This window comes from Andrographis paniculata, unplaced genomic scaffold (genome assembly GCF_009805555.1).
Source record: "Andrographis paniculata isolate CXL003 unplaced genomic scaffold, ASM980555v1 Contig74END, whole genome shotgun sequence".
In the NCBI taxonomy this organism is placed as follows: Eukaryota; Viridiplantae; Streptophyta; class Magnoliopsida; order Lamiales; family Acanthaceae; genus Andrographis; species Andrographis paniculata.
This window is the reverse complement of record NW_026137611.1, coordinates 1068033-1091843: the sequence shown is the minus strand read 5'-3', so window position 1 is coordinate 1091843 and position 23811 is coordinate 1068033. Positions and strand designations below refer to the sequence as shown.

General features: G+C 32.3%; 3 protein-coding genes and 1 pseudogene across 4 annotated transcripts; 2 read left to right on the top strand and 2 right to left on the bottom strand.

Annotated features, from left to right (window-relative positions):
- Positions 1-2015: 2015 nt before the first annotated feature.
- On the bottom strand, positions 2016-4271 carry LOC127266190 (cytochrome P450 CYP72A219-like). Its single transcript, XM_051296354.1, has 5 exons — positions 3853-4271; positions 3529-3749; positions 3172-3416; positions 2709-3099; positions 2016-2624 (listed from the first exon to the last, which is right to left on the bottom strand). Exons 1-5 carry the CDS (start codon positions 4148-4150, stop codon positions 2196-2198), a joined length of 1584 nt encoding a protein of 527 aa, XP_051152311.1. The 5' UTR covers positions 4151-4271; the 3' UTR covers positions 2016-2195.
- A 4195-nt stretch (positions 4272-8466) lies between these two features.
- Positions 8467-9622, top strand: LOC127265798 (pentatricopeptide repeat-containing protein At2g41080-like; annotated as a pseudogene).
- A 101-nt stretch (positions 9623-9723) lies between these two features.
- LOC127265797 (F-box protein CPR1-like) lies at positions 9724-11188 on the bottom strand. Its single transcript, XM_051295789.1, has one exon. The coding sequence runs from the start codon at positions 11112-11114 to the stop codon at positions 9939-9941; it is 1176 nt and encodes a 391-aa protein (XP_051151746.1). The 5' UTR covers positions 11115-11188; the 3' UTR covers positions 9724-9938.
- A 5976-nt stretch (positions 11189-17164) lies between these two features.
- LOC127265971 (ATP-dependent zinc metalloprotease FTSH 2, chloroplastic) lies at positions 17165-21242 on the top strand. Of its 2 annotated transcripts, none has more exons than XM_051296025.1 (5): positions 17165-17326; positions 17929-19124; positions 19209-19522; positions 19865-20105; positions 20794-21242. In XM_051296025.1, the coding sequence occupies exons 2-5, from the start codon at positions 17937-17939 to the stop codon at positions 21130-21132; spliced, it is 2082 nt and encodes a 693-aa protein (XP_051151982.1). In that variant the 5' UTR covers positions 17165-17326; positions 17929-17936; the 3' UTR covers positions 21133-21242. The 2 variants fall into 2 exon arrangements, with proteins under 2 accessions (XP_051151982.1, XP_051151983.1); XM_051296026.1 differs by lacking the exon at positions 17165-17326 and adding an exon at positions 17387-17410.
- Positions 21243-23811: the final 2569 nt, after the last annotated feature.

The window sequence follows — 23811 nt, the reverse complement described above, 5'->3', positions numbered from 1 at the left end:
TAGGTGTTGATGTGATATTTTGAATGTAAAATTGATTTTTAGTATAATATAAAAAATGAAAAATAGGTGTTTGATTTGATGTTTTTGGGGGGAAAAAATTGGATGAATAATGGAAATCCTCCAAAATCCTTCAAACAAACACACCCTTAATTGATCAATATATATATGCATATTTTGAGAACATATACACAGTCATGCATATGGATGTATCCATGTCTTCAATTAATTTATTTTAAATGAAGCATACAATTTGGATTCACAATAAACCAAATAAACGAATGAATACAAAATTCTACACTGATGAATAATAATAAATAATAAATTTTGCAGATCTGATTTTATCAATTAAATAATCAATTATTCAGGCATCATAACCGATTACAGATTGCATACAGACATACATCAATCCGTCTGATATACTCCCTCGAAACACAAAACAAAAAAAATTCAAAAATTTAATATTTTGTGTAAATTAATTTCAAAACAAAATTCAAAATTTTCCTAAAAAAAACAAAATGAAATTCTCATAATGAAATTTTTCACAAATCGTAGGATCGGATCTTGATCAAGAAATATCGCAATGCAATTGTTGCAAATAAAGAAAAAAAAAAGAAAAAAACAAAATATTTCCAAATAAGAAATTAAAGCGAATTTTGATCAAAATATTTGATGAGAAGAAAATTCAAAGTAAATTTGGTAGAAAATAAACATATAATCAAATATGTCAGCGGAAGCGGAATTTAAACAAACCAAACTCTGGAACCATGTTGCCAAACTTTGAAACCCTGCGAAGATATTGTCAGATCCTGAACCCCAGGATGACGCTGCCAAACTCTGTCTCTCAAACAACGATGGTATATTCTAAAGAGTAAGTTTAGTAACTCGATATTTATAATAAAAAAGAAAACCGACTATTTTTCTGTCACTTTTAACTTTTCAAGTATATTTTGAATGTGATAAACTTGAGGAAGAAAAGTTGACACAATTTAAGGTTAAGTTAATTATATAAAATAATTAAAAAATAATCTAAATTCAAATATGATTAATTAATTAATTAAACTGTGTGGTTACCTCGGGCCAATTGCATCAAGGATTTGAGCGGATCATCGTCATCCCTTTGCCGGTGAAATTTCAGAAAAAAGAATTGACAGCTCGATGTCAGTCGGAGTTGATTAGAAGCTGTGTTTGGTGGTGTTCGCCGGAGGAACCAGACGCTGAGTTGCCGGAAATCGGCGTCGTCGCTGCCTGGGAGCTGATGGCCGCCGACCGCCGCGCTGGAAGATCCAGCGCCGATGTTGTTGTCGTGCCACAGGATTGCCTGTGGAAATCCGAGGAGGCTGTCCGTCGTCGTCGGAGAAACCACCGGGAGCCGTGGTGAGTCGGCACCCAAATCTCCAATTCCAGAAATCAATCTCGAAGGGAGTTTTCTTCAATTTCTATTCTGGAGTGTTGATAGATGTTTGCTTGTGTTCTAATTTGCATAGTCCAATTCAGAATGTCTTTAGCCTTATTCTGTGTTTAATATCATTTTCTATTTTGGTATTATTTGTACTGGATTTATTCGATTTAATTGCTTCAGCTATTAATTGATTTGTATTTTGTATACGATGTATTGTTCGATAAATCTAAATGATCAGAGAATAAATTCATAACAATTATAAACCAATTTTATTTATAATTAATAAAGAGTTTTACATATAAAAAAAAATTGTTTATTAAGAAAAAATATAAGAAAAAAATGGATTTTGAGTGACCTTATATATAAGATATTAAGAATTTAATCAAATTAATTTATATTAATTAAATATGTTTAAAATTATTAAATTAATTCTAAAATACCAACTATTTTGAAAGATTTAAATAAAAAATATATGGAGACAGATACCATATTGTATATATAAAATTCAGCATAGTATATGCTATGTTATAACAATATATTATCTTATAACACAACATATGCTATATTATTATATAGACATACATGTCATTATGATTATTTTGGCCGGATCAGCATGAATCCGCACCTTTTTCAAAAAAAATACAAAATCTAAATTAAATCTTTCCGTCAAAACCAAAGAAACATAAAATACTCTGTTATTCTCATTTATTCAACAACTCAACGGTGAAATATTACATGTATGTATGTATAAATATATTTGTGTCTAAAGACACGAAGGTAGGTTGGGTTGGGCTGCCTAAAGCTTGTGTAGCCGCAAGTGAGCGCCATGCTGAGGCTGAAGTATTAAGGTGGCGATAGGAGCATGCGTATAAGACGGCGAAAGCTCGAAGGAGTATCGCTGCAAAATCATAGCCAATGCGACTTTTGCCTCGACCATTGCAAAGGTCTGCCCGATGCATATTCGAGGCCCCCATCCGAATGGGAAGAATATACCTTGATTATTCTTCTGCGCTTTCGACACTCCTTCGCTGAACCTCTCAGGGTTGAATTCCATTGCGTCGTCTCCCCATATTTCGGGGTCATGATGTAAGACGATCAAGGGCATGATTATATGCACACCAGCTTCTAGTGTTAGTTTCCCCAACTTGGTTTCTTCATTCACCCTTCGCCCAAGAGCCACGGCCGGCGGATAAAGCCTCAAGACCTCGAGAAAGATCATGTTCACCTGTGATGTATATCAAATCAGAGTTAGAGTCGATGATACTAATTGGATTGAATAAACAAATTTTGATGTTGGTAAGATACATACGATCTTGAGATGATTTGTGCCATCGTAGTCGGGCGCTTTCTTGTTCCCAAAGACTTGAAGAACTTCTTCCCGAGCTCGATTCTGCCAATGTGGATATCTACTAAGGAAAACTAGCGTCCACACGATTAACGTGGACGTGGTTTCCTGCCCGGCGAAGTAAAACAGCTTGCATTCTTCGATTACTTCCTCAATTGTCATTCCAAAACTTGTGTTGCCTCCCTGGCTTTCGATTTCTCTGAAATTGGACTCCAAAAGTATGCCCAACAAATCTTGATTACTTGCCTCCCCGGCTTTCATTGCCTTAGTCCTTTTGGAGATGATGCCCCGAATCAAGAACTGAACTTCTCGGTCGATTTCTTTCATTCTCCTGTTCCTTTGGGTTGGTAGAAACCTAATAATTAAACATATAGTGAGGATAATTAGGATAACATATAGTTATATTTACGAGTAGATGTGAGCTGACCTCATTCCTGGAATATATATGGATCGAGAAGCCGTAATGACGTAGTCAGCCAATTCTCTCTGTAGTTCGAAAATCCTTCTCCCTTCTTGATAGTTACTGCCAAATGCTGTTCTTGAAATGCCGTCGCTTGTTATTTTCTGCATATGAGGCCACACATCCAATTCAAAGGTTTTGGATCCGTCACTCAGATTCTCCCATTTCTCCAAGACCTCTTCGCTGCTCGACACGAATGCCGACGTCATCAGCTGTAATTAAGAACAAATCAACCGTTGGGCATTAATTAATTAATTAGTTAGTTTATGTACGTATCTTTAGAATAGAAGAGAAGAGAAATAACCAATGATCAACGTAAGGTACCTTCAACTTTTGGAGATGGAAAGCAGGATTGATGAGCTTCCTATGTTTGACCCATTTATCTGTCTCATAGGTGACGATGCCTTTTGCAAGCAAACTGGCCAGCGGATTCGAGCTAGTCTGCTTCTGAAACACATTCATCTTGTTCATGGCTTCCTTAACCAGTTCAGGATCAGAAATGAAAACTGTAGCCCTCGGCCCAAACCAGAAGAACGAATCCTTCCCTGCCAGCCAACATATATAAATATATATCAAGCAATGAATTAATCTGAAGCAATAATTATATCACAGCCAGCTAGCTGATCGAATTCATTCACGATCACATACCATATTTCTGAATGCATTTCATGAAGAATCCCCAAACCCTAGGCTTGATGTCGTCATTAAGATTGATTGGGTGAGTCTGAGATTCCTTGAAGCTGGCGAGTATATCCTTCGAATCTCCATACAACAGTCTGTATGGAGTCCCGCGGAGACCCTGTTTCCGCAACGACTTTTCGATCTTCTTTGGCTTAAGATATGCCCAGTTCAGTAATTTCCATCCATGGTAGAAAATCAACAGCAGCACTGCTACTACTGCACAACCCAAACCCAAACCCAGATGCAGACCATCAGCAACTTCCATTGTTTTCAATCTTCTTATCGACCTAGCTATCCATTTGGACACAGCTATTTAGGATTATTTATAAGGTAGTTAATGAATCAATCCCGTGGTCGACACGTTTCTTGGGCACTACTCCATACTAGATAGAGGGAGAGAGTGAGAGAGTGATCTAAGGGGAGATGGATTCGATGACCGATGTTCAATGCTTCTAGAAGGCATCGCAGCAAAGAAATTCTGAACAAGTTCCCAACTTTCCTATTTGCACGTCTATTTAAAAAAAAAAAATTAATATTTTATAAAATTAATGTAATATAGACAAAATAAAATGAAAAATGAAAAGTTTAGTAGAGGACAAATGAAGTATTATTTTGCATTTGGAACATGATTCGGGTGTGTTTGTTTGAGGGTTTGGATTTTGAGTTGGGATTTGAATAGTAAAAAATTTGAATTTGAATAGTTATATGATGTGATATAAATAGGTGTTGATGTGATGTTTTTTAATGTAAAATTGATTTTTAATATAATATAAAAAATAAAAAATAGATGTTTAATTTGATGTTTTTGAGGGGAAAAAATAGAATAAATAGTAAAAATTCAAACAAATTCCTCAAACAAACACACCCGAAGTGTATTTTGATTCAGCATTTGCATGTTTGACTTCAACTATTAATTAATCAAGGATAATTAAATTAATTTAAACATTGTTTTGAAATTAAGGATTAAGATTAATTTTCAACATGCTAGTTTTATATATTCAGCATGGAATCTGCCTTGTACTCATTTGATTTGATCGGATCAATACCTGATCCATGTTCTAATAAAATATATATATTATTGTAAAGAGAAAGAAAAAAAAATGGTTATAAGTATTTTTAAAATTTTAGTTATTAATGAAAAAGAAAGAATGAAATAGTTTTTGTTGTAAATAAATAAATAAATAATTATTTTTTATTTATTTTTTCAAATACAGTAATAAAGTCAATTTAACTGACAGAAAAATGAAAATAAATTTAATTGATAGATTGAATATATATATATATATATATATTGGGGAAGTGACCAAATAAATTAAAATTAGGAAGAAATTTCCAAAAGAAACACATTCAAATTGGAGACATTTTATTATTTTTTCTTTGTTTAGTTGGGACATGATTTTTTGCGAGGCTGCCTGCAAACCCCCCCCTTATTAGCATTATATTGTTATTTTGTTCGAACAAACAAACTAATGAAACAAATACGATAGAAACAATGGGAAGAAGTGTACAAAAATAAATATATAATTCGGACTAAGTTTCTTTTGAATTTTGGGTTTTTGTCCAAAAATCAACGACAAGAAGATAGGGTAGAAAAGTTTATCCAATGAATCATTAACAAAAGAAGAATATCGAAGTTGTTGGATTTGATTTTGGAAAATAGTTTGTTGCATAATTCAATGTGAATAGACATTGTCGACAGTAACGGAGCCAGAATTTTTTATATATATACACGATATATAATAATTTTAAAATTATATAATATAATTAAAAAAATTTATAAAAAAGAATTACATAAAGCTATTTAATTGGTTTTATCTCATTTTTATCTTTTCCAGATATTTCTAAATATTTGAACCAAATTTTTTAAGTATTTAAATTAAATTCATGTAATAATGATTTTTTTTATTATTATTAAATTTATAGAAACGATCAATTACTTAATATTTTAAAAATTATATAAATACTACGTAATAAAAATACAAAATTAAAATAATTAAGGAGCCAAAACCTTAGCCTCTCCTAGCTTTCCACCTGGCTACTGACAAGGATTGGGTATAGCGACAATTAGTCAAAATGATAGATACGTATAGTTATTAGAATTAATTATCTATGTTAATGGCGCGAGACCGAGGCATCAGAGTTTGAACCTACGATTTTACGATTATGAATTCATTTTCACACCGCCAGGTCATCTCATGATGTATTTAATTTATTTATTGTTGGAAAAATTGTTCATAACTCTATATAGTATCGAAATTCAATCGTAAAATCTTTTTATACTTTAAAAATTGTATGTCACGTTTCACGAAATCCACCGCCATGAAACCTTCCTAAAGTGATGAGAATATGATTTCTTATGCAATATTTTTTTAAATATAAGGGGTGTCATGCAATTTTTTAAGGTATAATGAGGATTTATGTTGAGTTTTGAAATCACGGAAGGATTTTATGCAACATTTTTTAAAATATAAAGAAGCGCAATGCAATTTTTTAAACAAATAGGGATTTACGCTGAATTTTGAAACAACAATGGAGTTATGAGCAATTTTGTTTTTATTGTTTCTATCGTGGTTTTTATAGTCACTATGTTTCACATAATATTTCCACAGTTAATCCGGTATATATATATTTTTAAATATAATTACATTTTAATTATATATTAAATTTTATAATTTATAATTTTAATATTAATTAAATTGTTTAATTATTTTAATTTTAATCTATAAATATTTGTATTATATAATAATTATTTTTACTAATATATTTTTTAATTACTTATTAATCATACTTTATTTAAATTCTCAATAATATTATAGACAAAAATAATAAAATAAAAAATAAAAATAAACTAGAACAAAAGGAGTATTACTCTAAAATCCTTGAAATTTTATAAAAGCAAATTGTATAGGAAGCAGGTGAAAATACTTAGAGCATTTGCAATGGTTGAAGATTTAACAAAGCCTAATGATCGACCTGCCCAGTCTTAAAGTGAAAATAAAGGGTGCTTTTGATTATACAGTTGAATTATTGAATTGGAAGTTGAGTTGAAAGTGATTTATTTAATTAATATTTGATTTATGATATAATATATATAAGATTTAAAAAATTGAAAATATTTGTTCAATTATTTCAATAATTATACCGTAATAAAATATATACAGTATAAGTATCATTTTGTAAAGAATAAAGTTTTATATAATACAAATAAATAAAAATATACTCCATTTGTCCCATATCTATATATCTATTTGTTTTTTGCACGGAGTTTTAGAAATATTAATATTATATTGAAATAAAGTAGAAATAAAAGTAAAAAGACTAAATTAACCCTACTAGTATTGTATGATATAAATGTAATGGCATTTGTGTAATATATTATAAATTAGAAGGGTATTTGTAATGCTATGTAGATAGTACAATTACTAAAAAAGGAAACGGATACTTTGTTATGGGACGGACCAAACTGAAAAAATGGATAGATTGTTAAGGGACGGATGGAGTATAAATTTTTATTGATGATTAATATAAAATACTTTGCAAATAAATATGAAGTTTTTAATGAATATAAATATACTTGTTGATTGAATAGAGAGACATAAATTATGAATGAATTTTGAGTGAGTGTCGTGTGATGTAATATTTTTTAGAAAAAGTTGGGAGGACGGACGGGATCGTTTGTCCCAGACAGAATCCTGTCCCGTTGTCCCATACACATATTGTGTATATATTATTTTTGTAAGTCCTTAAAAAATATTATTTTTTATCTTAAAAATTAGTTAACAAATACTCTTATAAATTAATTTAATTAAATTTTTAATTTATTTATTCAAAACTCTTCTATTTCTATTTATCCATATTATAAACAAATATTTTCATAGATATTTAACCTCCTATGCATAATTTTATATTGTATATATTATATTGAGATATAATGTTAAAAATATTCAAAATATTAACAATATTATTTATATAAAAAATAATAAAATAATATCATAAGTTATTATTAATAAAGCGAATGAATATTATTTATATTTAAAAATATTTTTTTATTTTTTTATTTTTTATTTTTATCATCGTGCGCTGCGGGCCACCGTGGCATAAATCTGCAGCCAGATTAGCTACACAATGTTGAAATCCTAACGGATACTGTAACGGGCAACTTTTTGTTTATAGGCAAGTCTTGCTCAAAGTTTTATTTTCCGGTTCATACTAAAAGTGGCCATGCCTTAGTTTTCTAGACATCGGCCGGCGATACTGTCTCCGCCGCACCGGAATCTTTCATTTCCTTGAGTTTTTCTAGGCATCGGCCGGCGATACTGTCCCCGCCGCACCGGAATCTTTCATTACCTTGTGCGCTCAAGGCCACTTAAAGCAAGTATTCACTGCTCACTTCCCTCTCATTTATTCTGATCCAACTCTCCTCTCCCACCCCCTCAAAGTAAGCATGCATCGATCCCCGCTCTTCATTCACAGCCAAACAGCTCCATTCGATCACCATCACCGGCGGGTGGTCAAGGCTGAGGGTCGTGTGATCGTGTCCAACCACTTGATGAACGCATAGCCAAATTAGGTCAACAGGAAACAGCTCGCAAGATGTTCGACACACTGCCTGAAAGAGATGTCATGTCATATAACATTCTGATGGGAGGGTGCATACAGAACTGAGAACTGGGAGCTGCGGTAGAGATTTTCCATAGAATGGAGGAGAGGAATTCCGCAACTTGGAATGCAGTCATAGCAGGGCTGATCAAGTTTGAATCTAGTGAGGAAGGTTTGAGAATGTTTTCAGATGTGTGGCTGCTTGGATGATGCCGTGAGAGTTTTCGAAGAAAGGGAAGGAGTTCTGGTCGATACTGTTTTGTGGAGGTCGATGATTGCTGCGTTTGGATTTCATGGGAAAGGAAAGGAAGCTATTGAACTATTTAACCAGATTGAGGCACAGGGGCTGGAGATGAACGATGTCGAGTTCTTGGCGATACTGTATTCGTGTAGTCATTCCGGGCTGAAAGTCGAGGGGATCGAATCCTTTGACCTAATGGTGAACAAGTACAGGTTGATACCTCAGGCTAAACACTACAATTGCATTGTCGATCTTTTGGGCAGAGTGGGTGATCTTGAGGAAGCGAACGATTATTTGGAAAGCTTTGTTGTCTTGCTACTCATAAAGAGTAGCCGGTGAGATACTGAAAATTGATCCTCAGGATTGCGTATCCTACGTGCTGCTTGCGAATGCTCAAGTCTGTGGTCAAAAATGGCAAGATGTGTTCGGTGTTAGAAGGGCAATGAAGGAGAGGATGGTCAAGAAAGTAGCCGGGATCAGCTGGCTCGAGCTAAAGAATCAGGTCCATCTTTTCGTAATGGGCGAAGGATCTCATCCCCAGTTGGAGAAGATAGATTTGTACCTTTAAGAGCTGACTGTGGAGCTGAAATGGTTCGGGTATGTGCCATATGGACATGGAGGAAAAGGAGCATAACTTGGTTCACCATACTGAAAAAATGGCAGTTGCGTTTGCTCTGATGAACACACCTGAAGGTGTTCCGATTCGGATAATGAAGAATTTGAGGGTCTGCGAGGACTGTCATGCCATGATGAAGTGTGTATCTGAGGTTAAAAATCGAAAGATCGTTCTGCGCATTCTAGTAGGGCGATTACTCGGATTTCCAACCTAAAACCACTTGGTGATAGGTGGAGTGGTCCTTCATCCTTATAAGCCAAGGAAGTTCCCGCTTCATATCCAATGTGAGACAATATTCAATACACGAGATGATAATCTTGAAATCCCATACAAAATCAATACCCAACATAGGCACCATGGCATACCATATTAAGAAAAAGGATTCGGGTTTTCAATCTAAAACCAATTGATGATAAGTAGAGTAGCTCTATGTGGGACAATATTCAATACAGCTAACCTTCCAACAAATCAAACCATTAATTAGCAATCAATCAATCTGGCAAATGAGATAAACATAGGCAAGCAGAATTTCATTGTCTGCAAATTTCATCCATTCATTGTGAGAGGTAGAGAGACAGACATTACTTTATGCTTGAATTAGCTACTTCTCTGTGCTCTCCCTATGTTTTTCCCGCCATTGTCATCACTTCCTGAGCTCCTATTCAGAAGAACAAGACTTTCCACATAACCATCTATGTGAACCGTGCGCCTATACTCTTCCGATCTCGACCCCTTCACTCCAAGCCTCTTCATCCCTGATCCATCTCCATCTCCATCTCCATCGGAATAGCAACAAACCAAACAACCATCTTGCCAAACTCCCACAACTCCCCCGCATCTCGTCACCCACAATGGCCTTACACGCCGTCCTCCGCCATACACGTGACAATCAAACCTTAAATGCTTCGACCAAGAATCAGCAACGCCGTACTCTTTCATCATCCAAACCACAAAACCCGACTCTTCCACATTCCACAAAAACACAGTAAGACAGCCTCCAAACACCACCAATTCCTTCGTCCTCGTTGGTTCCTTATCCATAAGGCTATCAGGGAGCATAATCTCCCGGAATGTCTCGCACCGGAGATCAAATACAGCAATCAAATCATAGCCTTCCGGCAAGCAAGCAACCCAATGAACAGCCCCACCCACAAATGCCTGCCTGGATCGGTTATGTATAACATACCCAAATCTTAGATAACTCAAATCTTCCCACACACCTCCGCTCAACCTGTAAAGCTCCACCCGAGGATACTCGCCAATGAAACAATATGTATAAGTTATCCTAATCACCTTATAATCGCTGGAAACCGAATCGAACCCGAATCCGAGGCACTGGATGAATGTTCCAAATGAATTGGAAACCAAATTAGGGTTCGGGAGGCGAATTGATCTCCGGATGCAGGGGTTCCACAGAATAATTGTGCTTGTGAGATAAACCCTATCGTCGGACAGGCAGAGCAGGCCATTGCAGCTGCCGACAATTGTGAAGCACGAATTTATGCTCCAGAAGGGGAATTCCAAACTGCGGAGACTGGCGAAAGAATGGTCGTCCTTGTAGAGGTCGTACCGCTCGGAATTGTGGACGCAGCGACGGAGCAGGACGGCGCGATCCTCCCTCGCGGCGGAGAAATTCAAATGCGAGGAGATGAATTGAGGGCTTGTGATTAGGGAATACCAGTGTTTACTGACGGCGGTGCAGCGGAGTAAGGTCTTGGCCGGCAGGCGGTGGAGGATGTTGGCGACGATGATTTCGGGTAAATAACAGGCCATTTTCGGAAGATTTGGGTTTAAGGTTGTGAGGAGATTTGTAGGTGCGAAGATTTGTCATGGGTTAGAATTACAAATTCGTATTTTTCAAAAAATATCACGGTAAATACAATTTTTTTTTATATATAATATTAAATCAAATAATAATCTTTTTACTCTTTTTTTAAAAACTTTAAAATTTTTAAAAATTCTTATCTAAACAAACTAACAAGTTATCTATATTCTGAAACTGCAATTACAAGAGAAAGAAAAAGAAAGAGAGCGGTCCACCGTTGACGTTGTGTAGAGTTTTTCCAGTTGAGGTGAGGTGATTGGGTTACAACTAACATGTTTTTTTTGTAGTTCGGAGCATCTAGCCGTAACGTGCTTTGTCCGTGTGCTTAACATGCGAAAATAAACACTTTTTCTCCGTCTCACTTAAGTATAGACCGTCAATTAGTAAATAATTAAAAAATATATTAATAAAAATGATAAACTATGTTTTTAGTCATATAACTGAACTCTTTTATCATATTGTCTTAAAAAAGTCCTGTAAATATAAAATTATTTTAATTTAGTCCTCAATATCTAATGGCATACGTAGTCCTTAATATCTAATGGTATCTGTCAGTGCCACATGGCTCAATATCTAATGGCATATGTTGACATGGCACGTTGATACTTTTTATATTTTTATTTTTTAATAAAAAAATTTAAAAATAAAAATTAAATATATAAAATATATAAAAAAAAATAGAATTTAAAAATTTAAAATTTTTTTAAAAAATAAAATATAAAATATAAAAATTAAAATTAAAACATAAAAATTATCCACATGTCCGTCAGATCAGCGCCACACGACGGCTACGTGGATAATTTATATCTTTTATATTAAAAATAATATATATATAATATAATTAAAAAATATACTAATATATAAATTATTCAAAGTCATGTAGTGCTGATTTGACGGACATATGGATAATTTTATTTTTTACTATATTTTATTTATTTTTAATTTTTAATTTTTAATTTTATATGTTTATATTTTATTTTTATAATTTTAATTTTTTATATTAAAAAAATAAAAATAAAAATAATCCATGTGATGTTGATTTTCCGACACGTGTCCGTCAGCCTGCCACACAAATGCCACCTAGGCATTGAGGATTAAATTGAGAAAAAAATTCACTTACGAGACTATTTTAAAACAGTCTTCAATTACGCAACTAAAATGATAAAAGAATTTAGTTACTGATCTAAAAATCAGTTTACCCTAATAAAAGTAATTAGAATTTAATAAAAATAATTATGAAATAAAATTAAGATAATTAAATAGTTTAATTTAAAAAAATTTAATTAAAATTTTTTAAAATAAGATAAAGTGTATGATTTTTTTAAAAAACAGAAATTAATAAAAATAAGTGAAATTGACAAAAATAAAAAGATAAGTAGATCAAAGAAAGTAACTAATTGTTTACTTTATCATTTCTTTATCACTTATTTTAAAAAATTTTACTTTTTCTTTTTTTAATTTATCTCATTTAATATTTAAATATCATTATTTTTTTGTTTCTATACCCAAATCTACATAATTTACTGGATAAATAGAGTAGATAAATATGTTATGTTTTTGTTAAAAATGCTGCATTTCATGCATATACATGGAGGAAAGAAAATATATATCTACAATATATTATTATAATTATAATTATATATATTTTTATTTAATATATGAAATTAAATACTATTCCATAAAATCGATAATATTTATTTTTTTACATAAATTTTTAAATATAGTATTATATTGGTTATAGTTAAAATGACACATTGGCTCTTATTTTATATTGTGTGGTACAAAAGTAATGATATTTGTGTAATATATTAGAAGTTTAAGAGTATTAATTATGTTAGGCATGTAGTATAATTACTAAATTAAGAAATAGTACTTTTGTTTTAGGACGAACAAAAATGAAAAATAAGTATCATTCTTATGAGACGGGAAGTATAAATATATTAAATAATATTCTTTATTTCAACTTAAAGTATTTTTTTATTATCTTCGTCTCAAAAATATTTATTTTTATTATAGTAAAAGTAGTCGCATATTAATACTAAAATATTTTTTATTTTTACATAAATTACATATATATTATACACATATACATAAAGTATAAAGTAAAAATAATAAAAATATTAAAATTTTCTCACGTATTTTCACTTACCAATAAAATATACTCATTCATCCCATATATAGTAAAATATTTGGTTTTTTGATTGTGAATTTAGGGGTGTAGTATTATGTAGAATAAATTAGAAATTAAATAATGTGATGTGATAAGAGTATAGTATTTATGTTTTTATTTGAGTCATGTGATAAGATAAAGTATAATTAATTATTTTTTATTTTGAAAATATTACAAGATATTTGAAACAAACTAAAATGAAAAATATTGCAAGTTATTTGAGACAGAAGAATCAATAATTTTTAATCTATTACAAAAACTCAAATGAATACTTTTATTTGAGATGGAAAAAGTATATAAAATTATATACCCTCCGTCCCTAAACTATAATCTGGATTGTGTTTGACACGAGATTTAAGAAATATTGATATTATATTGGTAGTGTGTAAAAGGTACGGGTAAAAGACTTTTTTGTCATTTGAGTGTATTAGTGTAAAAAGTAGTGACAATTGTGTAATAATAATGAAAAAGTAAATGTAATTTTACAGTGATATGGTTATTTATAGAAATGAGACTATTGTTTTGAAACGGACAAAAATAGTAAACAAGACTATTGTATTAGGGCGGAAGAAGTACTTGATTTCTTTTTTTATTTTATAAAATATCTATAGTACACATATAAAATCAATACTATAAAATAATTTATCCTTATGTCATATTTTATTTTTTTGATTGTCAACTAAATTTATGCACAACTTATTTATAATAATTAATTTTTTTCATCCATCATTTTATTTTTCATAATTTAATAAATAATAATCAATTTGTCGTTATTTTTTTTACTTATCATATCATCCTTTTATCTATTCTTTAATAAATTTTTCAATTTTATTTTATATTTTATCTATCTCACTTTTACATTAAAATATAATTATTTGTTGATGTGGAAAAAATTAAAAAAACTAAAATTCGATTCTACAATTTGAATAAAAAATTAAATGACTTCTTAACGAGTTCTTAATGAGTTCTTAAAATGACGAAGCATAACATTAACACGAAAGAGGGGTTAAGGCCATCAAATTATCGAGGGTTTATTTGTTAATCAAATTTCTACCGCTACAAATTTTAATATATAATATACTTCATCCGTTCAGCTACAAAGTATATATATTTTTGGAATGTCCAATTACAAAGTAACTATTTCACTAAATATTTATTTTTTCCAAAAATACTTTTACTTTACATCGTTACTTTTATACCAAAAAGTAAATAAAAAAATATCATTATATTACTTCTACTTATTCATTATAATTAAAATACTATTATTTCTTAAACTTCGCGTCAATAATAAATGTATATTTTTTGCTTGGACGGAGGGAGCATATACCCATAATCCAAATTTATTTTGATTTTTTTTTTGTTGTCATTTAAATTTATTCTCGTTTTTTTTTTAGTAAAAAAATATCATTTTCTACTTTTTCTTTACCCAAAAAAGTAAAATTTTTTATTTTTATCTATTTTTTTTAAAAAAAATTTGTGTCTCGTCAAATGAATATAAAATTAAATGACAGAGATAGTATATTTTTTTATAAAAAAAGTAAATATTAAATATTAAATATCACATTAAATATTAAATATTAAATATTTACTATTTTGAAATTTATAAAATTTCAAAATAATTTGGAGCCTAATATTGTTGAAGACAAACTAATTGATTACCAAACACAACTAACCAAATTGTCTTCAATAATAGGTGTTTGGACAAACTATAACCAGTCACGTGACAATCGTCCAATTTATAGTTTATTTACATATGGACATGGTAATAATCTTGCATGATTTTAAAATAATTGGAATAAAATCTCTGTTCTACCTATACCATAGACGATGTGCAATCTAATTTACTTATTTGAGTTTTCATTTTCTTTAATGATATAAAGCTGGCAATCGTTGTTTTTTTAATGTGTTCTGGATAAAAAATTATGTCCCGAGTGTATGCCTCGCATATAAGAACCAATCACTTTTCAACTTATGTATTAGTAAGTTGAATTTGTAGGTCTATAAAGTAAGTTGAACATTATCGACCATGCCCAATTTCGTTGCATCCACAACTACTCATTTTCCAAATGTGTTAGTAAGACATACCCGTGTAAGTTGTGGTTTTATCTTCATCGGAAGCATAGGTACCCGGGATTTTGTGATTATGCTGCCGGTAAGAAACTTATTAGATGTGAATGGATTTACAAAATCAAAATCCACTTTGATGGTTTGATTGAGTGCTACAAGACTCTCTTTGTCGCAAAAGGTCACTCGCAAGAATATAGCTTCATTCGTTCGACTTACCTCTATGCGATTTTCTTATACAAGGACTTAATTGAAGACTTTTTACATGAGCCCGCCTCTCTGTATTAGGCCCGACAAGGCAAGTCACAGTAGGCGAACTATATGTGGCAGGTGGATCTAAAGGCGTCGGGATTTGAACTCGACTCTAATTATTTGTTAGGGTTCTTTGGGTTATTATTATATTATACTCCCTCCGTCCCAAAAGTATAGTTTAATTGTGTTGGACACGAGATTTAAGAAATATTGATATTATATTGGTGGTTGGTAAAAATTATGGATAAATGACTTTTTTGCCCTTGTGAGTATATTAGTGTAAAAAGTAGTGGCAATTGTGTAATAATAATGAAAAAGAAGGGATAATTTTATGGTGATATAATTATTTATGGAAATGAGATTATTGTTTTGGGACGAACAAAAATGATAAACAAGACTATTGTATTGGGACGGAGGGAGTAGTATATTGATAATATGATCATCACTGCGGATGGCGATGATACTTCTAGTACTTTTGAATTGTAGGTCTATCTCAGCCATTACTTTGAGATGTAAAGTCTTAGTCATCTATGATATTTCTTGAAATTTGAAATTTAGGATGGCTTCTTATCTCAGGTTATATACACATCTAATATTATCTATCGTGTTGATCTGACCTATAGCAAGAGCATCTCCATACTTCTTGAGTCCATTTGTCGACTTACCCCTTAAGACGGCTTTCCTGTCAAAAATTTGACTCTTTATCATCAGTTAGTTGAGCTCTTAATATTACCTTTGTTTGATATTTATTTTGTTTGATTCAATTGCGATTTTTAATATTTGCTAAGTTAACTGAATTGAACATAATATATTTATATTATTATATTTTAAAATTTATATTCACTTGGGTTAGCTTTGATTCTGTTTGAAATACGAGATAAAATTAATTTTGGTTTCATTAAAAAATTTTAACAACTTTGATTTTATTCGAATTAAATTAATCAATTTTAGTCACATAAGAGCTCATAGGATTGAATGTTGTAGTGTTGGATAATTCACTAAATTGACTAAGCTCCACAGACAATCAATACAGTCTGTCCATAACCTATTCTGAACATGACCATATTCAAACCTTTATTCACGACCATGCTCTGAACATGATCGTATTTCAAATTTTTATTACCACCATATTCTATATAGTGTTTACTTCTCTATTGTAATTTGTTTAATAGTAATTTGTAATTACACTCCGAAAAAAGTGATCCAAAAATGGATTTGACCTAAAGTTTCAGGGTATGTCCGACCGATTTAGAATGTTGAAATTTGATATTTTTCTGTTCGATTCATATTTAATTTTTTCAAAAATTTCAAATTTTGAAATCGAGTTAAATTTCACAAAATTACATTCGAAAATTCGAATGCTCACTTGGCACCTTTAACCACATATAAATACTTAACAAAGGGGATGACACGTCCGTAACAAACACTCCACAAACTTTTCGAAACCAAATTGACCAACAAAAACCCTAAACCCCAAAAATTGAAACACTTTACAAACTGCCAAATTGCAGACGGAAAAATCTCGGACACTAAAATGGGAGGGTAGACTAATCAATCAATCGCCTAGTTATTGCCACGTGCGCTGTTCCGAACCACATCCATTTCCTCTAAATCTCTCCAACGCCCCGCCCATCCTTCATTCATTGGTTCTTCAGGGTTGCCTCCTCCTCGCAGGTTTGTACATTTTTGCATTGTCTGTTCTACCTTATGGCATAGTGCAAGTGTTGTGTTCTCTCTCATGTTGGCAATTTGGCGGGGGTATTGATATTCATCTTCGTTTCGGCTTAGTTATGTTTTCGGGCTTGTTCATAATTGGGCTCTGTGATCGGACTTGTTAATTGCGTTTTGTGATGGAATTGCTATTTTTTGTCTGCTCAGTGAGATATTCCGTTCAATTTTTGTCGATGAGTCAGTTTTGCGATGATAAATGGTGAAGTTGGAGCTGGCGTAACATTGATGTTCAATTTGGTCGATCTATAATCTTTTTAAGTTGGCTTGTGATTCTGCTTTGCTGCCCTAATGTTTGTCGTACTTATTGCAAGTGTGTGAGGCATGAAGAGTTCCTGTAACATCAGAAGTAATGGAATAATCTAAGATCGATCCATATTCATAATAGCCGAAGGAAACTCATTTCTTGTGATGATAAAAAGTTTGTTCTGTGTATGTTTATCCTCCTGACATAAGATTACTGTTTTGTGATTAAATAGGCTTTGATTGTAATATTTTGTCTTTGTTGAGAGGTTGATTAGCCCCCATTTGTTTTCTGAATTGCTTAGGAATATAGATGGCTGCATCATCTGCTTGTGTAGTGGGAAACAGCATATCTGCCAGCAATGCTAGAACAAATCTGCACAAGGAAATCTATGGCAGGCGAATTATCCAGTCCTCAAAGCTTCCAGGATTGAACCATCCATCTAGAATAGTTAGCGTCAGAGCATTGTTGGATCAAAGGGCAAATGAAGGCAGAAGAGGCTTCATGAAATTGTTGCTCGGTAATGCTGGAGCTGCCATACCAGCATTGCTGGGCAACCAAAAAGCTCTTGCAGATGATCAAGGCGTTTCTAACTCTAGGATGTCTTATTCTAGATTTCTGGAGTATCTTGACAAGGATAGGGTGAAAAAGGTTGATTTGTTTGAAAATGGTACCATTGCCATAGTTGAAGCTATCTCCCCAGAGTTGGGCAATCGTGTGCAGAGAGTGCGGGTACAGCTCCCGGGGCTGAGCCAGGAGCTTCTGCAGAAGTTCAGAGAGAAGAACATCGACTTTGCTGCCCACACTGCTCAAGAGGAATCGGGTTCAGTCTTGTTTAACTTAATTGGAAATTTGGCCTTCCCTTTAATTTTGATTGGCGGTCTTTTCCTTCTCTCGAGAAGATCTTCTGGCGGTATGGGTGGTCCCGGTGGGCCTGGTTTCCCACTCACATTTGGTCAATCAAAGGCTAAATTCCAGATGGAACCGAACACAGGGGTGACTTTTGATGATGTTGCTGGAGTAGATGAAGCAAAGCAAGATTTCATGGAGGTGGTGGAATTCTTGAAGAAGCCAGAGAGGTTTACTGCTGTGGGTGCTCGTATACCTAAGGGCGTTCTTCTTGTTGGTCCTCCTGGTACGGGGAAGACGCTGCTTGCCAAGGCTATAGCTGGGGAAGCAGGTGTACCATTTTTCTCAATCTCAGGTTCCGAGTTTGTTGAAATGTTTGTTGGCGTTGGTGCATCTCGTGTTCGTGATCTATTCAAGAAAGCCAAGGAAAACGCCCCCTGTATTGTTTTTGTTGATGAAATTGATGCTGTTGGACGTCAGAGAGGAACAGGCATTGGTGGTGGAAATGACGAAAGGGAGCAAACATTAAATCAACTGTTGACAGAAATGGATGGTTTTGAAGGGAATACTGGTATTATTGTAATTGCGGCAACTAACCGTGCAGATATTCTCGACTCTGCCTTGTTGAGACCAGGAAGGTTTGATAGACAGGTAAATTAAGGCTATATATATCTTGCTTGTGTAGTAAATACAACTAGCCTATACATTGTCCCTATAATTCGAACCTTTATGCAGGTGACAGTTGATGTTCCTGACATTCGTGGAAGAACTGAGATCTTGAAGGTTCATGGGGGCAATAAGAAGTTTGATTCTGATGTTTCACTTGAAGTGATAGCCATGAGGACCCCAGGTTTTAGTGGAGCAGATCTTGCTAACCTCTTGAATGAAGCGGCTATTCTGGCTGGAAGGAGGGGTAAGACAGCAATTTCATCTAAAGAGATTGATGATTCGATCGACAGGATTGTTGCTGGCATGGAAGGAACGGTGATGACGGATGGCAAAAGCAAAAGTCTTGTGGCTTACCATGAAGTAGGCCATGCCATTTGTGGGTAAGTTCAAATCTGTGCTCGATGCTTCCCCGTTTGGACATGGAAGTTTCTGTTGATCAAACTTTGCTAGTAAATCTAAATAGGCCATCTTTAATCTTTAGCAATCGTAGTGGAGCTGTCAAACTTGTTGCATGTTACCTCATGTGAAAATATGAATATTTTAAAATGCTTCTTTGACCCTTACGTTTTGCGAAAACTTCTAACAAGATTAACCTGAGTGGCGTATTGGTGGTCTGTGTTTTAGTAGCTTCCTGCTGTTAACGACTTTGTGCTCTGTTTGTATGAACTAATTATCGGTAGTGTGTAAGGTAACACTCGTGGTATTCTTTGCTTCCAATGCAGAACCCTAACTCCAGGGCATGATCCTGTTCAAAAGGTGACTTTAATCCCACGTGGGCAAGCACGTGGTTTGACTTGGTTCATCCCAGGAGATGATCCAACCTTGATATCCAAGCAGCAGCTATTTGCCAGAATTGTTGGCGGGCTTGGCGGACGGGCTGCTGAGGAGATCATATTCGGGGAGCCAGAGGTCACGACTGGTGCAGTTGGTGATTTGCAACAAATCACTGGTTTGGCCAAGCAGGTAAAAATTGCTTTCCTATTCCCACACAAACTGTTCTTTTCTATTTTGTTGCATCCATATAGGTATTTTGTGCTTAGTCATGTTAAGTTTCAGGTCTGGTAAGAGTAACACGAAAATGTTGTGTTGAGGGACATACTGTATCGTCAAATATTTGTTACTCCCTCTGTCCCATATCTATCTATCCGATTGCTTTTTGCATAGAATTTCAGAATTATTAGTATTATATTGGAATATAGTAAAAATAAAAATAAAAAGACTAATAGTATTATATGATATAAAGGGTATAATATTTGTGTAATAGATTGCAGATTGAAATGATATTTGTAATGTTACGTAGATAGTACCGTTACTAAAAATGAAAATTGATACTTGTTATAAGACAGACGAAAATAGAAAAATAGATAGTTTATTAAGGGACGGAGAGATTATTCTTTTACTTGTTGGTAATATTAACACAAAATTCTTGAGAGTGTGATCCATGTATTCGATGGTTAAGTCCGCTCAGTGTTATTATATTCATTGGTAACTCTGCCTTATAAACTATGTGCCTAAAATTTGTAGAAAATCGATGACGAATTTTTTTATACATTGTAATTAAACTGCAGTAGAAATGGATACATTTTGGTGTAGTTTTGCTTCAACATTAGTCGGACCCTTTTCATAGTTAAGTCATCATATTCCCTTGCAGATGGTTGTTGCCTTCGGCATGTCTGAAATCGGGCCATGGTCGCTGATGGACTCATCTGCTCAAAGTGGTGATGTGATCATGAGAATGATGGCAAGGAATTCAATGTCAGAAAAGCTAGCCGAAGATATCGATGCAGCAGTCAAACAGATATCAGACAGCGCATACGAGATTGCTTTGAGCCACATCAGGAACAATCGCGAGGCCATGGACAAGATCGTGGAAGTTCTTCTGGAGAAGGAGACGATGACCGGAGAGGAATTCCGGGCAATCCTGTCGGAGTTTGTGGAAATTCCGGCTGAAAATAGAGTTACTTCTACACCAGCTGCAGTGGCTGTATAATTTAATTATCAATTGCATATATATATATATATGTGTGTGTGTGCGCGTGTGTGTAATGTATGTATATACAGAGATCAAACTTTGAAAGCAAATATAACTTTGTTGATTCATTTGATGTTCTTTCTAATGCTGTATTTATTAATTAGATCCTTGCTGCTCGTCATTAGCTATATATTTTACTACACAGCTACTCATCATCCTCTGTAACTTTTCGATTTAGATTGGTTTGTCTCGGTCAAAATTGAACTCCTTTGACCTAAAAAATTTTCAGGTTTGCCGTTGACTTCTACTTGAAACAAAAAAAAAAAAGAAAAAAAAAAAAAAAGAAAAGAAAATTAGGTTGGATACGGCGGACTGAATTGATAACTGGAAATATAAAAATTAGGTCATAGGTCATAGGATAACCTGATATACAAACTCAACTTGATCTTTAACCATTTTATAATTAAAATTAATTTATTTCTTTTTAATTATAATGTATTACAAAATAAAATAATACTAGTCCCATTTTAATTGATTCGTTTTTATTTTTTTTTTATATCACTTTACTTTACATGTTTATTTATGTATATATATATAATATATAAAGTAACTTAATAATTTTATAACATATAAAATTATATATTACATAAACTCCTTTAAAATCTTTTTATTTGTAAAGAAATATTTTTAACTACATTTAAAACTTTTTATTTTTTTTTAAAAATTAGATTATCTTAAAAAATATATATATTACTTTTTATTTATTTGTATTATTTAAAAAATTTATTCTATTAAGATATCATACTCCCACCGTCCCATTGGATAGGTGACGTTTGTTTTTTGCACGAAAATTTTTTAATATTAGTATTATATTGGATTATAGTAAAAAAAAAGACAAAAATATTGATATAAAAATAATGACATTTGTGTAATATATTATAAGTTGAAAGGTATTTATTATATTAAGTACGTTACTAAATTAGAAATTGTAACCTTATTTTGGAATGGACAAAAATGAAAAATATAACCTGGGGGAAGAAGAGAGTATTAAAAATATTTAAACACATTTTAAATTTATTTTAATTATAATTTTAAAATTACCAACCATATTGCTTATATAAAAATATAATAAAATTAAAATAATATCATAACCAATTAAACTTGCATCTATCTTATTCATTTGAAATGGGAAAATGGAGTATTAAAAAATTGAAATTATAATACTTATTATTTAAAAATTCAGTTTTTCGGATTTGTTTTATATCAATTTTTTTTAGATAAAGTTTAATATTTTTAGGTTTTCAAATCTTTCATGTTAGGTTTTTCGGGTTATTGGATTATCTGAAACAAAATCAAATTGACTTGAATCTGACTTTGAAAAAAATTCATGTCGTGTTTGGATTGAAAATCATATTCTAGTCATGTTCAAATCGTTCGTTCTTATTATACAAGTCACCCTTATTATACAAGTCACCCGACGCGAACACAACTAAAAAGCACGAATCGATAGCCCTCGGTTTGCCTTAGTTATTTATTTATTTATTTTATAATATAGGAAACCGCAGCCGCTATTCTTAGAGTGCGCTCTAGGTAAACTTCTTATTGAACCTAATAGCTTGCAAACTAAACCCGACAAAACGACACTTGGGAATTAACTTTGTTTGATCCTTTAGGGATGCCTAGTTTCAGGTTTACTAGCTATTACAAATAATAACTCGAACTCAGTGCTAGATATGCCTAGTTTGTTTGGGTGGTTTTGTTTTGAGCCTTTATTAGTAAAAAGTTTAAAATCAAAGGTTTGTTTGTGGTGATTTAAATCAATATTTAATGGTATATGTTTGGAATGAAAAAAATAATATGTATATATAATAGGTTTATTTGCTTCGAGTTTGAAATTGAATTTTTAATTTAATTTTGATTTAAATAATATTTTAACATAAATTTTGTGAGAAAATAATAATAATAATAATAATATTTTGCAAGAAAAAGCATATTTTTATTGGTAATGGTGTGATCTAAATTAAATTTGAACTTGAAGTGCAAAACAAACACACCCTTATTGTATTAAAAGTAAATATATAATATGATATTTAAAAACTAATAATAAATACTCATAGTTACAATACAAATAATTGTAATCTCATTTTCACAAAACTATCAGTAATATCACACCACACAGCCGTATGTATTTAATCGGCACCAAAACCTCATCCAGAGTGTTCAATTTTAAATAATACTTGCATGTTTATAAAAATTGAATGATTAAATAAATAAACAAAAAAAAAAAAAAAAACAAGAATTCTAACTAGAAAAATATTAGAGCCAACTCTTTGTTGATTTTAAATGGAAGTGTGGTTAGTGGTGATGTCCAATTTAGAATCACAAGATATTCAAAATTTTCTATCATTCAGTGAATAAAGGAGAATGCTATATATATATATATATATATATATATCCTAGTTTAAAAGGGGGAGGCATTTCATTTTTAACATTCTATTCCTATTTAAATTTATTATTCCACCAAACCATAGCATACCATACACAAAAACCCATCTCTAAAGTCCCGTCAAGAATGGCCTGATAGTGTAGGGGTTGAACTTGTGACCGTGAGGTCATGGGTTCAAACTCCCGACGCGGTCACCTTTGCAGGATATTAGGTTCGGTCGTGATTCTCACGTTATCAAAAAAAACCATCTC

Bases quoted from the DNA above. Each gene is read 5' to 3' on its own strand.
- LOC127266190 (XM_051296354.1), bottom strand. From the start codon at position 4,150: ATGGAAGTTGCTGATGGTCTGCATCTGGGTTTGGGTTTGGGTTGTGCA. The intron at 3,750-3,852 runs GTATGTGATCGT...GTTGGCTGGCAG, and splicing joins GAAATGCATTCAGAAATATG to GGAAGGATTCGTTCTTCTGG. The intron at 2,625-2,708 runs GTATGTATCTTA...TATACATCACAG, and splicing joins GCACAAATCATCTCAAGATC to GTGAACATGATCTTTCTCGA.
- LOC127265797 (XM_051295789.1), bottom strand. From the start codon at position 11,114: ATGGCCTGTTATTTACCCGAAATCATCGTCGCCAACATCCTCCACCGC.
- LOC127265971 (XM_051296025.1), top strand. From the start codon at position 17,937: ATGGCTGCATCATCTGCTTGTGTAGTGGGAAACAGCATATCTGCCAGC. The intron at 19,523-19,864 runs GTAAGTTCAAAT...CTTCCAATGCAG, and splicing joins GTAGGCCATGCCATTTGTGG to AACCCTAACTCCAGGGCATG. The intron at 20,106-20,793 runs GTAAAAATTGCT...ATTCCCTTGCAG, and splicing joins TCACTGGTTTGGCCAAGCAG to ATGGTTGTTGCCTTCGGCAT.